General features: G+C 41.0%; 1 protein-coding gene across 1 annotated transcript in view; it reads right to left on the minus strand.

Moving 5' to 3' along the window:
- Positions 1 to 242: 242 nt before the first annotated feature.
- The window catches only part of LOC119886966 (potassium voltage-gated channel subfamily B member 1-like), a 37248-nt gene continuing 17733 nt past the window's right edge, over positions 243 to 19757 (minus strand). The window contains exon 2 of the mRNA XM_038697983.1: positions 243 to 6437. Coding sequence (XP_038553911.1) covers positions 4593 to 6437 — 1845 coding nt within the window. The 3' untranslated portion in view covers positions 243 to 4592. The remainder of the gene's footprint in view (positions 6438 to 19757) is intronic.

A 19757-nucleotide genomic window follows, 5' to 3' on the forward strand; every position in this document is an offset into this window, starting at 1 on the left:
GTAAAAACAAGAATTTAAAACTACCACACATGTATCAACATGACTATTGGGCTTTGTGTGGAGTGGGTATCTTTACAGAACTTAACACTGGAGGGTGCTGTTGTATAAAATCTGCAAGCTTGGTCATTGCACAATCTGACTGCTCACTCTCCTGTATTACATCCCTGTAGTATGAGTGCAGTGCGTTTATAAAAAACACATTTCAGTTAAAAAAGTGAGGCTCGTAGCACCAAACACTGGATAATTGTCTTTTATTAAGCATCAATCAGTAAAAGGAGAAAATTGCTTTGAAATTGCTGATCATAGACATTTTCCTATAGCGTCTTAGAGGATATTTACAAGTTCTGTGTTTCAAAGTTTAATTGTGCTACATGCGTTGAACAACAGGAAACCACAAAGATCATATTCTACAAAGTCAACTGGTACAAAGTATGAAACTTTACAAAACAAACATTTCCCCAGACACGGCAAGGTACAGACCTGTGTGAGCTGAACAGAGGTGATTTATTCCCTGAAGAAGGGGAAAGATTCTGAAAATTTAATTATGTGTCTGCATTTGGCTTAATCCTCTAGTGTGGCGTATTGTGCTTAAAGACATTGATACTTAGGGACATTATACCTTGTGCTTTTGAAAAATGTGTTTGAACCAATGTGTACTTTTGTATGTTGACATTTATATTTGCATGGTCTCTAGACAGGAAAGGATTTAATACAGAAAAATAATAAAGTGCAGTTCAGAAAACAAGAAAAAAAATATATAAAAAGCAATAAGGACATTGTTGACATTCATCCAACAGAGGAGTAAGAGTAATATGGCTATGGCTTGTTAGGAAATCCACTATAATGAGCGGCCAAACCAAAGAGTTATTAGTGTTTAGTGTGTGTGTCTGACGGTTGTGTGATGAATGTTAATGAACCGTCATTCTTCACTAAGACACCCGCCCTTTTCATTTAGTCTTTTCTTCTGTGCCTTGAGGAGTGAAAAGTCATATGACCACTTGTCAGTTTGACATTTTTATTTATACAAGTCAGTGTTAAGGGCTGGGCTGCAACAAATCCCACACACCAGTGATTGTTTGTATAGTTTACTGTAAGCCTCCGTGGCCTCCCTTTTGCCAGACTCTTTTGTTACAACGTTTGTTCCTCAGAGCTCCACGGCACCATCTGACCAAAGACACTGCTGTAACTGAGCCTTTCTTGCTGTCCCGGGCCCTCCTTCTGCATGCCCGGGATGATATTTTTAGAATTACAGAAATGAACACATCCTCAAAAGGATGCCTCAAGCCATTGCCATTTTTGCACTGTCATTCTGCACAAAAGACTCAAGCACTAGGCCGATCTCGTAATGGAAAAAACACGAGTGCCGTGTGCATAATGTGGCTACGCAACTTAGATTAAGTTGCGTAGCCACATTATGCACACTCAATGACAGACTATGATGGCAATTGTCCTGTCTGAAGGAATGCTTTAACCTCTAAAGTGCAGTGAACAGCTCATGAGTAAGGTTTTGAAAGATCTTCTTGTCTGTGTTATTGCGTTATTTGAGGCTGAAGTTGGAGATGAAGAGAAGGAGCGGCGTGCTACAGCCATCATTAGAGATGTCAGTTGTTACCAGACCGGCAGCTCTGCTGCACAGCTCTCTCTGTCACACATAGCTTGTTCCTATTCCATTCACATTTCACACTCACTCCCTCCACGAGAGTAGTTAGCTGAAGTGAACATACACATCATACACAGAAGCAACAGCCCCTTAGTTTCTGCTGTGCTCATGTTAATATGAAACAGAGTGAAATATGGGCATGATGTGACAGTCTGACTGAAAGCCCCACAATCCAGTTTTCTGTTCAAATCATGTCTTCAGGCTTCACCAGACTGAGACCACAGGTGAGGAGGGAGAATTAGAAGAATGATTGATGAATGAATGAATGCGTGAACAGAATGTAAACAGTACTATAGTCTTTAAGGACTGTGGACAAATTAGACTACTTCCTTGCATCAGATGTGAGCCATCCAGTCATCTTAACCATCACCATGGAAACAGTGGTCGTTCACTCTGCCGAGTGAGTCTGCACCTGTTTGTTTTTGTGGATTGGCCCTTTTTCATGTAAACGTCTGGTGCATTTAAGTGCAAGTGCTCAGGAAAGACCTTAGAGGGAGGGCTATGGATATCTAATATACCTGATTCTCTGTGTGTTTATTTCCTGTACAGTTTTGTTTAATTGTCATTCGGGCTCCATTAGCCAGGGCAGAGCGACAGATTCAGCGTGCGGGGCAGGCGTTAGTTCGAAAGCAAAGGCACGGAAATATCTAACTACCAAACATTGTAAATACTTTTTTCACTACTCAAACTAGATGCTTTGCAGCATGCTTGCATGATATGTTGTAAAGTTCATAGCCTAATGTTATAAAACCATGCTTGTTATTATTAACGTAACAAACGGCATGAGAACACCAGATGATCAACACCCAGAGTGGTCATATGTTTGGAGTCAATTTGGAGTCAGGTGCGTACAGAAAAGCAGGATGCAGGATATTTGGTTGAACTAAAGTGGTCTACAGAAACACAAGGTATAGGTCTACCTCCATGCTGTTTGTGTGCCTGAGAGGCGAGCTGTTTGTTGCTTCAAGGTGGCTTTATGTTTGTAAGAGATGTCATGTGAACTCAGATGAGTATAATGTTTTGGATTTCTGGAGGCGAACTACTTGCGACGATCCACAGAGTGTAAATAATCCAATTAGCTTTAGAAATGGATTTAAAATAAAGTGCTGTGTTGCCTCTTCATTTTCTCCCTCTATTCTTTGCATTCTCCGTGAATAGCTTTCTCCTTCAGATCCCAGTCCTCTTGTCTGTGCACTATCCAGCTTACATGTTCGTACCGAATGAGCACCTGAAATATGCCAAAATCTGCTGTTTGGAAAAGGAATGCTTACATTTCTAACATATTGAGATAAAACACTAAAACGTACTATCATCTGTGTGAGTTATCAGAAAGAACAATTCTTTGGTTCTTCACATTGCACAAAGGAGAGAGGGACAGACATTTACAGGGAGACAGTAGCAAACAATACAAATGTTTCTACTACAGTATATCATCTAATAAATGCAACTCCATCAAAATAATGCAATACATATATTGAAATGCAAAACTATGAGATTAGCACAATATATTTGTCTAACAGTTCTTTTAGAAAATATCTTAAAAATATAAATTATTTAGATTCTTTACCTTGTACAATAAATGTTTTTTTGTAATATTCTACATTTGTAGTTGTACAATATTCACACTCCTACAAAACTGGAGGTTCAACATAGAAAATCTCTGTGATTTTCAGTGCTGTCTTTCCAGCCATGGTGATGCTCATGAGTCATTTTATGTTATTTTTAAGTTCAGATTATCAGATACAATAGGAATGATAGCTCCTCCGAAACACCTTTGAGAAAGTTTTGAAATGACAAAAGACTTGATTTTCTCCAGATTCAAAATGAACTCCAATTACACCAATCTGAGGGACACACAGAGATATTTAGAAACAAGCAAAAATAAGTAAATGAACAAGAATAAAGAAAAAAATATCATGTTAAGGTGCTCTCTCTTGCCAGCAGTCGGGCACAATGGGAACAAGAAGGAAAATCGATGGATGCAGCCTCACAGTGTCCCTTTTGTCGAAATGTATTTTGTGCAGTAAAAAAAAAATCGACGAGCAAGACACTAAACTCTGAACGGAAACAAACTGATAGACTTGATTCTCCTCAAGTTCACACTTGAGACAAGGGACCAAGAACACTACATAATAATAAATATACTGTACATGAAAGATAATCATTGCATAAACTTATATATGTATGTGTTGTCTCTCTTTCTCACTAATACAAAAACAAACATAAAACATGGGTGACAACATTAACTAAGGCCAGTTTTGAGGAAGGAAGGTAAAGGAAGCAAACTATACATTTTCCCAACACACTTGGTCCGTTGTAATGCCATAATAATACATGTATAACCATAATTTAAAGAAAAATGTAAGTTTCCCCTTCACACTACAACGTAGTTCCTTGAACTATCTCAGTTGAATGAGTTTTCCAGTGTCACTGCCATGTTTCAATGCCCTCTGTGGTTTGCTACTGAGTGGACAGCTTTTGCTATAGTGGCTTTTACGTAGTATCCTGGGATGTCAGAAAAATAGGTTTTTGTTTATGAAAACGATATTCTGTACTCTTACAACCAGGCTGTGATTATTAGATGATATTCTGGGCAAGTATCAATGTTCATGTATAAATAGTAAAAGTTATCAGACAGGTGTTCCTTGCCCTTTTTAAAACCTCTTAGATCAGAGTTCGCTGTTAATTAATTTATTCAGGAGTCCTTGGTAGGAAACAAGAGAGCAAAACACAAACATCTTCCCCATTGTCCACAAGGATTCTATTGTCATGGGAGAAGCATTTTGCATTATAGTTCTTTAAATATTCCTGAAAATGTTTTCAGTGACTTTCATATTTTTGGGAAGTTCAGTTTAGTTCACTGTGCTTCTTTTTGTCCCTTACTTCCTCCTCTCCTGTATGTTTGTGCTGTGGTCTCTCACTTATTCTAACTTTAAGCGTTAGGGTGACTCTTCGCTCCCTGAAGTGGCATGAGCTCCTGAACCACATGGTTCTCCTGCCCTTCTAGCGGCAGTGTGCTGTTCCCGAGCTTCCTCTGCAGGCCCCCCATGTGGTTGGACCCTTGCTGGAAGCTGGAGTGATGGCCAGCTTTGGGGCTGGCTTTTTCCAGAAGTCTTTGGGAAGGGTTGGTGCGTGAACCATCATTCAGGTGCTCCTCCTCATCTGTGTCGGCATCAATGAATTTATTGATGGACGCATCGTGGAACGTGAAGATGACGGGCGGTAAATTCTCCGGACTCTTGCTGGGTGTCCTGTTACTGGCAGTTGTGTAGATAGACACCTCAGGACTCTGGACTGACGAGCTGTCTGAGAAGGCCCCTGTCCCTGAATCCTCCCGATCTCTGAAGTTGACCTTGAGAGAGCGGCTTTTGAGTGGCTTGTTCAAATGTAGACCCTTGGAGCTGTCAGAACCGGGCTCGGTGCCTGGTCCTGTCAGGGGTGTGGTGGTGCCCTGGGATCCTTCATGCTCATTCTCCATGGTGGGCTCGAGGCTGGGGTTGGTGCTGAACCTCCCTATCATGTTGCTGACAGGGCTGTGGGAAAAGCGAGAGCTCTCAGGAAAGTCAGTGGCGCAGCTGATGAAGCTGTCAAGGCTGGACATGCTCCTCATGTCTGTAACTGCCTCTGCTGTGCTTAAGATAGCTTCAGTGGGGATGTTTCCCATCTCAAATTCAGCTCTCTGCCTGACTGCTTTGGGCAGTGGCCCTTTTTCATTGCTGTTGACGTTGGGTTGTGACTGGGCTATGGCCATCTTATTGTACATCTCCTCCAGTTTCTGTGCGCTGAGATGTTGAGGGCTACTAGAAGGCTTGGCCTGCTCTTGGTAGCTTGATTCGAGAGTCTTAGTGGGGTTGCTGGGGCTCATCTGTGACTTGAGTTTGGGTGTCCCTTTCAGTTGAGTTGGAGACACATTATTATCATGCACCTTCTTTTTTTCTTCAGTATTTTCCACCATTACATCCATGAGCTCTACACTGCGGCCAAATGTTTCTTTAATGTTCATAGAGACAATGCTACCATTTCTCTTAGCCCTCTCTAGAGCCTCCCTTCTTTTGATGGCTTTCTCCTGCCTCTTTTGTTCTTTGTAGAACTCAGAGAAGTTATTCACTATGATTGGGATAGGCAGGGCTATCACCAGTACTCCAGCGATGCAGCACAAACCTCCAACTATCTTTCCCAGTAGAGTTTTTGGGTAGATATCACCATAGCCAACTGTTGTCATAGTAATGGTAGCCCACCAAAAGGAAGCTGGAATGCTTTTGAACTTGGTGTCCTCTTCATCCTTTTCTGCAAAGAAGACCAGACTGGAGAATATCATGATGCCCATGGCCAAAAAAAGAATGAGCAGGCCCAGCTCATTATAGCTCCTCCTTAGAGTGAAGCCCAGAGACTGAAGACCTGTGGAGTGACGAGCCAGCTTCAGAATACGCAGGATCCGCATGATCCGGAAAATCTGAACCACTCGACGGACGTTCTGAAATTGCAGCACACTCTTGTTGGATTCTGTCAGAAAGATGGTGACGTAGTAGGGCAGGATGGCCAGCAGGTCGATAATATTCAGAGGACCCTTAAAGAACTTCCACTTGTTGGGGGAGGAGAGGAAGCGAAGCAGGTACTCCATGGTAAACCAGGCAATACATACAGCTTCCACATGGGCCAGTTGTGGGTTGTCTGTAGGGTGACCAAACTCATCTGTGTCCTGCAGCTCTGGAAGGGTGTTCAGAGACAAGGCAATGGTTGACAACACAATGAAGAGGATGGAGATAATTGCCAGGATCTGGAAAACACAGAAGAAAACAACAGTGAAAAATACAGTTCTATACACACAATGCCTGGGGAATGTACCCTAGTGCTGTACACCCATCTTGTGCCATTTTCCAGGGATAGTAGTGTCGGTTGGTCCACTACGGATATAAGTCCGGACTGAAATATGTCGACAATTATTCGATGGATTATCATGAAATTTTGTGTAATCATTCATGGTTTCCATAGGATGAATACTGCTGACTTTTCCCCAGCGCCACCATAAGGTTAACCTTTGTGGATTTAAGAGAAATGTCTCGACAACTGTTGGGTCAATTGCATGGAAATTTGGTAAATTCATGTCCCCCTAAGAATGTATCATAATAATGTGAACCTCTAACGTTTCATCTAGCGCCATCATCAGCTTAAAATGTTCATTTGTCCTTTGGTTCCAAAAACCTGCAAATAGTGTTGACATCCCCATCTGCCTCAGTTGTACTTTGTGTTAAGTGCTAATTAGCATATGTTAGCATTCTAACACGCTAAACTAAGATGGTGAACAGGATAAACATTTTACTGACTGAACATCAGAATTCTAACATTTTTATTGTATGCATGCTAACATTAGCATTTAGCTCAAAGCATCGCTGTGCCTAAATACAACCTCACAGAGCTATTTGTCTTGTTTGTAAGTCTGTAGTTTATGAAGGTCTCTTGAGGGTCACTTTGAAAAAATTCTTACTTTATAAAGTTTATTGATGTGTTGGTGAGGTGACAAACAAGCTGCAAATGTTTGATCATCAGTACATCACTACACTAGTGATGGTCGACTGAACTGAAATTATTTAAAGACTTAAAGATGAAAAGGCTGCAATGAATATGCAATAAGCCATCTGTTTTCCGTTTGTGCAAAGGTTCCTGTAACCTGTAGTTGGCTTCACACTTCAATGCTAATTTTGAAAATGATCACAATAATACTCTCAACAAACAAGCAAGAGTAGATCTGGACAGTATTTCTACAGCATGCATCACAGATCATGCATTTGAGGGAATCATTTTGCCTCTTTATAATATGCAATGTTGAAGGTTGAATGCGACTGTGGATAACAAGTGGAGCTAAATTTAGCAGCTGACTGCCCCTGAACTACATGCTGAAAGTTAAAACGCTCCACCAAAGTGAAATAGTGCTTTAACAATGTCAGTTGAAGAAGGTTAGTCCCGTGAGAAACTTTATTTCAACTTGTCAAACCGGTGTGGTTCCATTTGTGACACCAAATTGCATTTCAGAGCTGGCTAAAAGTTCCACCAACAAATGATGGCATTTTCTGATGATATTAGTTCACGGCTCATTTAGCTTTCTGGCTACTTTCTCCAAAGTATTCATAAAATGTCATGTCAGCATTTCAAAAGAAATAGGGTCAGAGCTAATGTGATCTCTGGGGTGGATGGGTTTTTTTCTCCTCAAGTCTTGATAGATGCATTACAGAGACAGACAGTGAAGGAGGGAGAGAGTTTGAGATTGTATTGATAAATTTTTTAAAACCACTGCCACACTTGTTCTTAGCCACCCATCTCTTCTATTCTTTAATGCCCAATGCTACAAGAAAACCACAGTGTATTACTTGTTTTACGAAGCACACCATGCTTGGTCAGTAAGTCTGCCTGACAGACTACTGGAGACCTCTGAAGCATTGAGCGACCTACTAATAATATAATCTGCTGAGTGCAATAGGGTTTGGTTATAGTGCCGGGGATTAAGAGGGCTGCACAGTTGTGGGTGTGTAAGTGTGCCACACCTATTATTTCTGTCCCAGAGTCAATGTGAAATCCAACACAAGGTCACTGTGGAGGCTGTGTCTCAAGCCAGTGGTGAGCAGGATTATACCTTGTCACCAATCTGCGGCCATAAGCTCTAATTAATCTTGACAGGTGACTGCTTGTACACCTACCTTGGCCTTTGAGGAGAGAGGGACTAAAAACAAAGAAGCCCTGCTGGGCTGGATGTGAGACAGGGTAAAGACTAGAGTAAAGGTATTTCAACTTCATCAACCAAATAGTTCAGCGGTGCGAGTGAATTAAAGGGCAGACAAAAATGTTTAACTCAGATCAGAGCCTTCCTGAAATAGCCTGCCCCCTGGTCTGGATACCAAGAGACCCAAGTGATGGATGAAAACTCTCAAACACATCCCATTAGTGGTCTTGTTACTGAATAATCACGCCCAAGAGAATAAAACAACCAATATCAACATAAATTATCACAGTAACAGACAAAAGGATGTGGAGGTCAGAAGCCCCAAGGTCTTGTGAGGTTCGAAAAGGTAATTTTACCATATGTGCATTGATTTAGCAACAACATTTCAAAAGACAGAGACAAGAGCTGAGGGGCACTGGATACTGAGCCCCAGTTCTAAAATGAACCGTCCAGTGGAAACCACACTCATCAGATCAAGACTAATCTAGCTTGATGCGCTGACCAGGCCTGAGCATCGCTAATGAATCATGTTGATTTCCAAAAACTGCTTTGAAACTGAACCTAGGTGTGTCGTGTGTGAAGAACAACTGAAGCAAGACCAGCTCCAGCTCCCAACAGATTCTCTCTCTTACTCACCTTTCCCCCTCCCACCCGGGCAGTATGCCCACCAGGGTCAGCCAGAGAGGAATTATAGGGCTGTGATCTCACCACAGAGGTGAAGATAGAGCGAGAGAAAGAAGTGTCTACTGAGGACACGTAGCACAGTGACTAATCTGTGACACAGAGGGAATGAGGCAAATCCAGTCTGTGCTTTGCTGCAGAAACTTTTGAGTTTAATTGGTTAGGCAATGTGGTGTGAGCATTTAGGTATGATTTGTGAGTGCAGGGGTGATGCTGTTTCAAAAATTAGGAAACTGAATATGAATATTTTTATGTAGCTGCCAGACTGAGCAGAGCAGAAAGAGAAGAACGGACAATTAGAGTAAAATGAATATTCTTCCAGTGCATATAAAAGGCACAGATGCACTGTTAGAGAAGGTTATGGTTAGTTATGTGTTACCTCATTAGCTCTTAATGACACTGCACTGAGGTCATAGGGACAGCCCATCCCACTTCCTGTTTGCATAAACAAAGGATGAATCTGATCAAGACTGCTGTTGCTTATGCACAACCCTGATGCACACTCATCTACACACACACGCACACACCTAGCTTATGGCTTAGCCCCAAGTCTCCCTTCCCCACAGGCTAGGAGGCAGGAGACTGCATATTTAATATTCTCCTGAAGTGCAAGCTGTCCTGTCCTGGAAAAGGTGTGTGTGTGAGTGGGTGCTCACTGGGCTGTGACGGACTGCAGAGCCAGACAGCTAGCCTAGTTTTCACACTGCTTTCACCACACAAGGTTAGTTCTGCTTCATGTGTGATCAAAGGAGGGCTGGACAGGGAAGGAGAGATTCTATAAACAAATAGCAGGGGGGGGTCCTCAGAGAGGCAGCGTCCCAACAGGATTAGGAGTTCAGCAGTTGCCTGGTGTGTAGCCAGGTTGCACTTGTTTCCCAGAAGTGAAAAACAAACCATTTCATGTTTTATGAGAGGTTTTCCCAGCTATGTTTCATGTCCTGCTCATCTCTCACAGACACATGATGGACAACGTATCTTATTTTGTGCTATCTGGATTCTTTATTCCTCTTGCAACACTGAATGTCTATCCATCCATCCATATATTCCATCGTCACTGCTTATTCTGCGTAGAGGGTCTCAGGGGGGCTGGAGCCAATCCCAGCTGGCATAGGGTGAGAGGTGAGGTACAACCTGGACAGGTCACCAGTCCATTGCAGAGTCACACATATACAAACAACCACTCACATCTAAGGGCAATTTGGAGTCACCATTTAAACTAGCCTGCATGGGAGAACATGCAAACTCCACACACAAAGGCCTGGGAAGGCCAAGGTTAAAACCCTGGACCTTCTTGCTATGAAGCGACAGTGCTAACAACTGCACCTGCAACACTAAATGTAAAAAGACGAATTATACTTTAAAATTATACTTCATGTATCTATCTTTGGATTATAAAATACTTTGCCACAGTTGGCTTAAAAGCTGGCTATAATAGGTTTGTAGTTGTCTTCATCATTATCAGTTATACATCCTACATTTTCACGATGGAAAACATTCACAATATGAATATAAACATTTTGAAAAATCCTTGGATCAAGTTCCACTCCTCAGCTGTCAATCTGTTTGCTGTGTATGTTGCAAACATGAACCACGTTCACGCTGCGCCTTAATGCTCAATACTGATATATTGCCCATATCAGATTTTTTTGATAGATTGCAATTTTTTAAATTTGCCCCATATCAGACTCCAGTGTGAACTGGCCACAGCCTGAAAGTGACCCGCATGCACAAAAGAATAATATGTTGTCACATGTAACATGCTGTTGTTCCAGGGTAAACATGAAGGCCACACAGTTTACCGTCTACGGTTGATTTCAGTTAAGTTTATGAGCAGTTGAGGACGAGGAGAAATGCTTTCCCCCGTGTTTCCTGTTAGCGCAGAATTGTGACGACTGTCGCTCCAGAATGACGTCAGAGTCACATGAGTCCTAATCTGATGGTCCAGACTGATGTTGCATTTCAAAAACTCCGACCCTTTGGGAAGTGGCCCAAATCAGAACTTAAAAAGATCAGATTCAGTCATTTGCTGTTCACACTGTGATGTGAGTCACTTATGAGTAAACAAATTCATCTGATTTGGGTCACTTTGTCCTGCAGTCTGAAAGCGGCTTTAGAGTCTACAGCCATGCTAGTGGCTCTGTGAGGTACAGCTGTGCTTTGAGCTAAATGCTAACGGCAGCATGCTAACATGCTTGCACTGACAATACTAACATGATGTTTAGCAGGTTTCACCATCTTTGTTTAGCGTGTTAGAAGGTGACATTTATGCTAATTAACACTAAATACAGTACAACTAGGGCTAATGGATATGTCATTAGTTTTGCAAGTATTTATTCATAAACCAAAGTATTTGAAAAAATAAAATGTTGACCCTAAGATAGATGAAAAGAATTCATCATGAGATTTTACCAAATTTCACTAGAATCCATCCAAAGTCACAATTGTCAACCTCATGGTTGTGTTAGAGTCATTGTGTCACCAAGGGATTCATCCTTTGGGGACGATACCAACATTTCACGCCAGTCCATCCAGTAGGTTTTGAGATATTTCAGTGTGGACAATGGTTAGTGGTGGAATAATGGGCTGTCCAACATTACGAAATAATATGGTTAAATACAAAGTTTTTGTAAGAGAAAAGACCTCACCCAAAACACTATCAACCTAACAACAGACCTGCTCCTACAGCTCCAGCAGCATTTGTCAGAACCTGTCTAACTTAGCTCACTCATTGGCTTATCTTTACATTATTTAGGAAACTCAAAATAACTCCCCAGTAAGCTGATACATTTTGGCAGAAGAGTTAAGACAAAAGGGAGACAGCAGCCAGGACAAAAAAGGAGAGTCAAATAAAGACTGGAGGCGTGTGAGGAATGAATGAAAACAGAAATACAAGACACATAACTGACATTTAGGTGTGAGTACAGATGACACGATGAACAAAGTGGCATTGTAGCTGCAAGAAGAAATCTTTTCGTCTGGTGTTTAGGACTTTCCCTTCCGTCATGCTATGTGAAATGCTGAGTCACTTCTGGTCTGTCCTCATCGTAACTGGATTTGACCTTTTCATCACATGAGCTGAATCAATGGGATTGTGTCACTTAGTGACTCACTCACTTTATTTTTTTTAAAGGATAGAAGCCCATTGTAGCTATAAACAATTCCTTTCCAGGGTTACAATCACCTTCTTGGAAAGTTCCACATGGAACCGGGGTGCAGTAAACTACTCTTATACATATAAAAGAATGACAATTAACCCCTTAACATACACCTCCCCCCCTTTGTTTCCTCATACATAGTTTTATGGTTGCTAAAGGATAAAACTCATAAAAAGACCACAATCAGCGATGTAAAAGTCCGTCTCTAAATACTTTCCAACTTCCCAAACCTGTCCATTACTCCATTTGTTCCAACTGATACAAATATAGTATTTGTTGGGGACTATTTTCAGCTGCAGATTTTGGACGCTATTGAATATTTACCACAGCAGAATGGTGTATGTATGGATGGTTGGACTGTTTTCATGTTAATTATAAGAACATGTAAACCAGTGCAACAATGTGGTGCATTAATGTGTTTAATATTTTTGGGACAACAATGGATGTCTATGGCAAGAAAACACGAGCTATATCAGGCTTTGGTTGAGGAATTTTATCCTCATAAAACAAAAAATAACAGCCTTTACTGTTAATACTAGAAATGAAGACATTACTAGTCGAAAATGATGGCATAAGAAACAGAACAAATTTGTGTCCAGAGAATGGCAGGGGTAAATACGTTTCCTGTAGGGTTTTATAGCAGACGAGCAAGGGGACATAAACTCTGAGGAGGCACCAGACAGACATCACAGACCTGTCATCCACGGTCATTGTCATTTTGCCAGTTTGGGTTGGGTAACAGGTGTTTGTTTAGTTAAATTCAGTTTTAGTTTTGTAAAGCATTGAATTATATAGTATTTTTCTAATGTTTTTCTAATACAACAAGAATAGAAGTAATGTAAACCACAACACTTTATTTTATTTTATTTCTTATTTCTTAACATCACAGTCCGTTTAAAAAGCAACAGTTTTTGGTAACACAAGTGCCCCCGTCTAACTCTCCCATCTGTTTCTAAATCAGACAGGCAATGATTTTAAGCATCTCCCAAACTGACAAGAACTCCTGTGTCCCGCACAGATGTGCCCTCCGCCTCATCTGCTTGCTTTCACCTTGCCTGGCAACCATCTCCTCCCATGTTTAAGCCTATAGCAGGAAGCCTGTGCCTATGCTGTGCCGTGTGCTGAGGAGGAGACAGGGTGATGGATTACTGCGCGCAGGATGTGTCCTTTGGGAAGTGTGAAGGTAGCGCTAAAATGATGAGGAACTCAGATACACGCTATTGTGTGTGAAGTGATATATCTTTTTGCAATGCATGAATTTAATCATTGTTTTAAGAATTAGGGAATAATCAAAAGTAATGTTTCTGAAATTAACAACATAAATGTGGCATGTGCACATTTTAAAGTCTTAAAGGCAACCAGTTTCACATGACTTTTCACTGTACTCAAGCTCATCATTGGGTGCTGGCGGGCCTCCACCAGCCGAGGTCAAACATCTGAGGAAACGGATGCAGGCTTCTTTTGGCGCGAATGACAGAGAAAAGGTGAGAGGATGAGAAAAGGAACAGAGGTGACACTGTGAAAACTGAAGACAAAATAAGAGAGTGACACAGTGAGAAAGTGAGATGAGAGATTGCTCCCCTGTAGCTGATGTAAAAACCAGTGCTGTTGCCCTGAGTGTCAACCCCCCTGATAAAACATCTGCCTTTAGCCTGGCACAGAAAACCTTGACTCTGAAACATCTGGAACACCTGTGTTATCAGGTGTACGTTAAAGAATACGTGCCAAAATCAAAAGCACATGTTTCCTCCTCTAAATGTAAGGTTATTATAAAATAGTTTAGAGAATTCAATAGCAAAACTATTATCCATGGGCGTGCATATATGGGGCTGCTGCAGACCTCTCCCTTACTCCACTTGGGTAGTTTTGTAAGGCATATAAATCAGTTTAAGCATGAAATGAAAAACTGATCCAAGATTATTAGGTGATAAAATACCAGACAGGAGCTTCTCTACTGGCAGAGCAAAGGGGACTTAGATCCGCTTCAACCTCATGATGTAAGGCTATTGATTTCAAACTATTTGTTCCCTGATCCCCAGAAACCGCTCTACATCCTGGTGCTGTCACCTTATTTTCTGTGTTGAAAATATATTATCTGCACTATGAGTGTTAGATTTTCTGCAGCATTACATATATGCAGATTTGTCAATAAATACGCATTAATACGTAATAAGTATTATCCAATTAAAACCACTTTACTGTAGATTTTATAATATACAGTACTTATTAACTATTTATTTTCTCTATATCATACATACAGTACATATCTCAATTCATTCTGTACTTGTTTAATCTGGTGGTACATATGGCAAAATGTGTGTGATCTAGGAGAAGTGAAAATTGTGTTCCATTTTCTGTACGGTGTTTTTTTGTGGACTTTTGGTAGTATTGTTTGAATGTATATGAATCATTTTATATTGTATATTTAAATATATACTTAATAAATTACATTTTATTGTACAAAATATGTCAGTTTCATAAGGGGGAGGTGAATGTGAACAACAAGTGACAACGGGTGACATATACTTGTGTTAACCACTTATTTTTATACTGAAGTATATTTATAAAACATGAGCTGAACTTATAATGAACTGTGTGCCGTCTCCCTCTGCACTCTCTACTGAGTCAGACAGACAGGCACACAGCATGTGCCTGTCTGTCTGTATAAACCTGCTGTGGGACCCCTCAGTGGGATAGGGAGGTTCTCCACCACGGCAGAAAAAAAAAAACTCACAGCGTGCATGGCTGAGCCTTACTAATGTCATAAGTATGGTATCTTTGATCCTGAGATGTACAATCCTGATATACAGTGGGTGTTTTGTGTGGGCCTGAAATGTAGCACACTGGCAAGACTCATGGCTCACAGCACAATCACATCTCTACTCAGCAAAGACACATCACACCCAGCTGAAAATGACAAGTACTCAAAATCTGGCTTTGTTCTTGATACGTGTTTTTTGCAGGCTGGAGCTCCAGCTGTCTCTTGTTGCTATGGTCTTTGCTCACTCTAAAACTGGCAGCAGTGTTGGCAGGCAAATGAGGAAAAGAACATATCATGCTGAATCACCACCAACTCTGTGAAAATGGACCATTTGGCAGCATAGTGCATAACAAAATCATTGTTTCTTTTGTCATCTTTTATTATGGGTGTGGTGGCGTGTTACACAAGAGGATAAGAACCAGTAAAGAAAGCTACCAGGTTTTGGTGATGTAATCAACATGTCCATCAAGTCAAGTCGGGTTTAATTGCGATCAGAGCAAGTGATCAACATCAGGGGACAGAGACGCGGCATAAAGAGAATCAGCAACCACAAGACACTACCAGTTTTAATGCAGATTATGACCAGAATGCAAACAGGTCAGGAGCTTAGATCAAACCAGGAAGTTCATGACCTCTGTCAGAGAAAATGATGAAGGGTGATGAATGAATGATGAAATGATTCAGCATTGTAAGTCCAGTAACATTAGACTAGATACCATTACACTATTCTGATGAGGGGGAATATCTCTCCTGCCATTAAGCTCTTATTTACTCGCCCAACATCTCCATGGCAACAAAGTTCAAAGCCTCATCACATGGTAGGATCTTGGACCTGAAGCTTGATATGAGCCCAGGGCAAGCAGCGGACACAGAGGCCCGGTAAGATGCCTTTACTGATCTGGTGTCTGCTGACAGCTAAGTAATGTTCACTAATTTCCCCGTCTCCGGTGACCCGCCTCTGTGGCGCAGCAGCCCTGTTCGGTGTTTACCATAAAGAGCAGATGTCACTGGGCTCATGTGACACGATTGGGTGTCAGCACTGAGTGGAGTTACCTGGACTGCTTACTGTGAACACCTGAAACAAGAGAGGCCTGGTTGCTGCCCATAATCCTATGTCATATCAGTTCAACACTACAGTTTCAGTGCCAGACACCTGATGACATTCAATACAGATAAGTCGGATGCTCAGGTGTAATCACATAAAACAGGTACTATACAGCATTTTAGAAGAATAGTTATACTTTTTTGCTTTCTTTCCAAGAGTTAGATGAGAAGATCAATACCACTCTCATGTATATCCATTAAATATGAAATTACAGTAAGGAGATGACACACCCGACCCTCTCTTTTTGCAATTGGTTGAGCACAATGTTTTTTTGTACTTTCTGCCAACCCAAATGGACAAATAAAGAGCTAGCACACTTAAATCATTCAAATGGTTCGGACATTGCCACGATGAAGGCTTAGTTGAAACCTCTATGTGTATTTTATTCCCTGTACCAAACTTGACACTAACAAATGAATTGAAAGAGAGTTAGATGATACCATTCTGATGTCTGAGTGGTAAATATCATGCTGCAGCCAGGATACAGCTTAGTTTAGCATAAAGACAGGAAACATCGGGAAACAGCTAGCCTGTCTCTGTCCAACTGTAACAAAACTACCACTAAATGAACTCGCAATATATTGTTTGTCTTATCCGTCACTTCTCACCTTTTTGTATATACCTGTGAAACTGCAAATGCATCAAAACTAAATTTATCTTAACTGGTCCCAGTGTGGCAGGCCCACCACTCAGTGTAGCCATGACAACAATATCACCACGTTACAATTATAGAAAGTGCTGTGCCACCGGGTAGCTGGCTGAACCTCCTACTGTACCATTTCCTTTTCCCTCACTGTTACTTTATGTCTCGCTTAGTGCATGTGTCGTCAATCATGTCGGAAGATATTTCAGTCTAAGCTATGGATGATAGCAAATGGTTTTAATGGCAGATGGCACATGCACTGTGCTCCATTCCACGCTGTCAGCCTCGTATATAAAATATGTGATGAACAAGAATGCACAGAGACAGAAATGGCCTACAGTCTTGTTTTAAAAGCGTCTCCTGTGGAGAGTTAAGCATCCAGCTTAAACAGTACTAAACATTTAAACTTGGTGTAACAGCAAGGCAGACTTTAGATTCAGTCCTTCAAGATCTGTTGCTTTTTTTGTCTTTGTGTACAATTAAATTGTCCAAAAGTGATAAATGTGATGAAATTATGATGTAGAAGGAGACCAAGAAAGAAAGATGTTTGAAGTGCAGTATGAGGTGTATAATGTATGCAACTGACACGTACAGGCGCTGAAGGGCCCTAAGGCAACAGGCAGAAAAGAAACTTTAGAAGTGCCCTATTTTCTTAAATACCTCAATGAAATGTTAAAATGAAGTTGTGTAATAACAATCATAGAGCAAGAAAACACAATTAGTTTTCTGTCCTCCCACTCTACCAAGCAAGAAAGAAAGAGACTGACTCTGACATTTACAACAACAACAGTTTAGAGGGATGTAACCTTTAAAGGATGAACATTCATTCTGAGCTCAGAGGCCCGAGATTCAAAAATAAAGCATTCATTACAAGTGACTTTGAGATGGAGCCTTTCAGTGTAAGCTAAAAAGGAACAAGGGGCAGAATGGAAACTATAAAACTATAAACTAAAAATGCTATACTTACAGTAGTATACTATACATCACATTGTGTGTTTGTATTTACAGTGAAATGGGAGAATTGGAGAGTCTCAGGGCCATGGGGCCTTGCAGTCGTGCTGTAATAATGGTGGACTGTAACTGATCGTAATAAGACAGAAAAGTATGCCAGGCTGTCTGTCACAATAAATGCAAACAGTGGCAGGCAGCTGCATGTGAGCTGTGTGAATGACTGAACCAGGATTTACACACTGATGACCACAAACAGGGCTCGCTCTATCACTTCTGAATGCAGAGGGATTACTTGTCTTGTTGTTATGATAGAGCAGGAAAGAAGACCCAGGCTCACCCTTTCTGCCCGTTTCACCATATTTTCTTTCTCTTCTCTTGCTGTCACACACATACATTAACACTTACATGCAAAGAGTGAGCGCAGATCCCTTCGTGGGGGGACTGCAGTACCTTGGCGTACAGCTGAGCTGTTAGTTTCCATGGTGATGTGAGGCTTTTTAGCATTTGCATAACAGATGCAGCAAAGCATTCACGAAAACAGGACACAGAAAACAGAGGCCAGGGGACATGTGATCATACTGAACCACACAGTGGAAAAAATACAGTTAATTCCCATCAGTTCAGATCACGGATTGATAGTGAGGATTTCTGCTATCACTGAGAATTCAGTAAACTCTTTTTCAGGCATCAGTAAGCCAGTATAGCTCTCTGATCTATATCAATGCACCAGGAGCTTCAGTTAATTCTAAATGACATTCAAAATTATTTGACAGGCTGTTTCCTGATTCTTTTCTGGCATTCAGATTCAATCTCTCCTACATTAACACTGATCAAAAAAAAAAAGATTTTGGATTTCATTTCTGACAAATTAGTGCTTAGAAGTTGGTATGGAAAAAGTTGAAGCTCCCAAGCTCTCAAGAAAACTATTCACACTAAAGCTGAGATGATTAAAAAAAGAATCAATCAATCATTTGAGTCAATTTTTAAGCAAAAGCTTCCATCTTCTGAAAAATTAGGATTTACTAAAAACAATTGGCAGATTAATCAATGATGAAAATAATTGTTAGTTGCAGCCCTAAACCACACACACAAACACACAGAAAAATGTGTATTCATAGACATGTGTGCTCTGAGGGGAATTATGTTTTTCTTGGCGTCAGCAAGAACAATCCCACAACAATTCTTCAGCGTAAGCTACAATTACTACTATTGCTAAGGTCAAGTACGCCATGTGTATTTGTATGGTCCTGAATAATTGTTAATAGTGTTAAAAGGATTCACGGTGCACACTTTAAATACAGTGTTGGCACTGCTTTACACTGTGTGTACATTCCTTAAAGCACAAACAAAATTCAGAATGTCTTTCAAAGATGACACAATAATGATCCAATCACCTCTGTCTTAGTGAGGTGTTTGGCTGCCAACATCATACAGCCAATTTTAATATATCAAAGATGGGTTAGTATCTGTAGTTGTGTAACTATCTGCTCATTGTATCCAGATTAAATCTTGCCATCATAATACTTGGGAATGAGAAATGTCAACGTATCATTAGTGGCTGGCACATAGCCAGTTTCGACTGTAACACAGTGAGGTCGAGCATCCCAGTTGTATAAAGTGATGGTGATGATGATTTGCAAGTGGAACAAAACCCTAAATTATAGAGGAATATGTTTAATGCTGCCGCCATCTTCCGGATCCTGGAGTAGAGACATTAGGCAGAGAGAAAGACTCGGCCAGATTTGAGTAGGTGCAATCCAACTGTGCCAGACTAAATCATAATAAAAAAAACAAACAAAAAACATAATCCTGTGCTCTCTTTAGTTTCCCAGACAGGAAGTTCAAGTGGAGAGCTACACTCCCTGAAAAAAAAAGGCTAAACACATGTCAGGCCGGTGCTTGATGCTCCACACACTACCTATATCCATCCAGCCTGCTGTAAACTGGCTGACATTCAAACATGCTGGCCAGGCAATCCCTGCCATACATGGTGATTCTGACCCCAGATTAAAACACACTTCTCCCTCTGCTTCTCCTGATCCTCACTATGCTCTCTTTACGACAACATTTCCCCCCCGCAAATGAT

Source organism: Micropterus salmoides, unplaced genomic scaffold (genome assembly GCF_014851395.1).
Source record: "Micropterus salmoides isolate LMB-PRFRI ecotype aquatic unplaced genomic scaffold, ASM1485139v1 Ms_hic_scaffold_4, whole genome shotgun sequence".
NCBI lineage: Eukaryota > Metazoa > Chordata > Actinopteri > Centrarchiformes > Centrarchidae > Micropterus > Micropterus salmoides.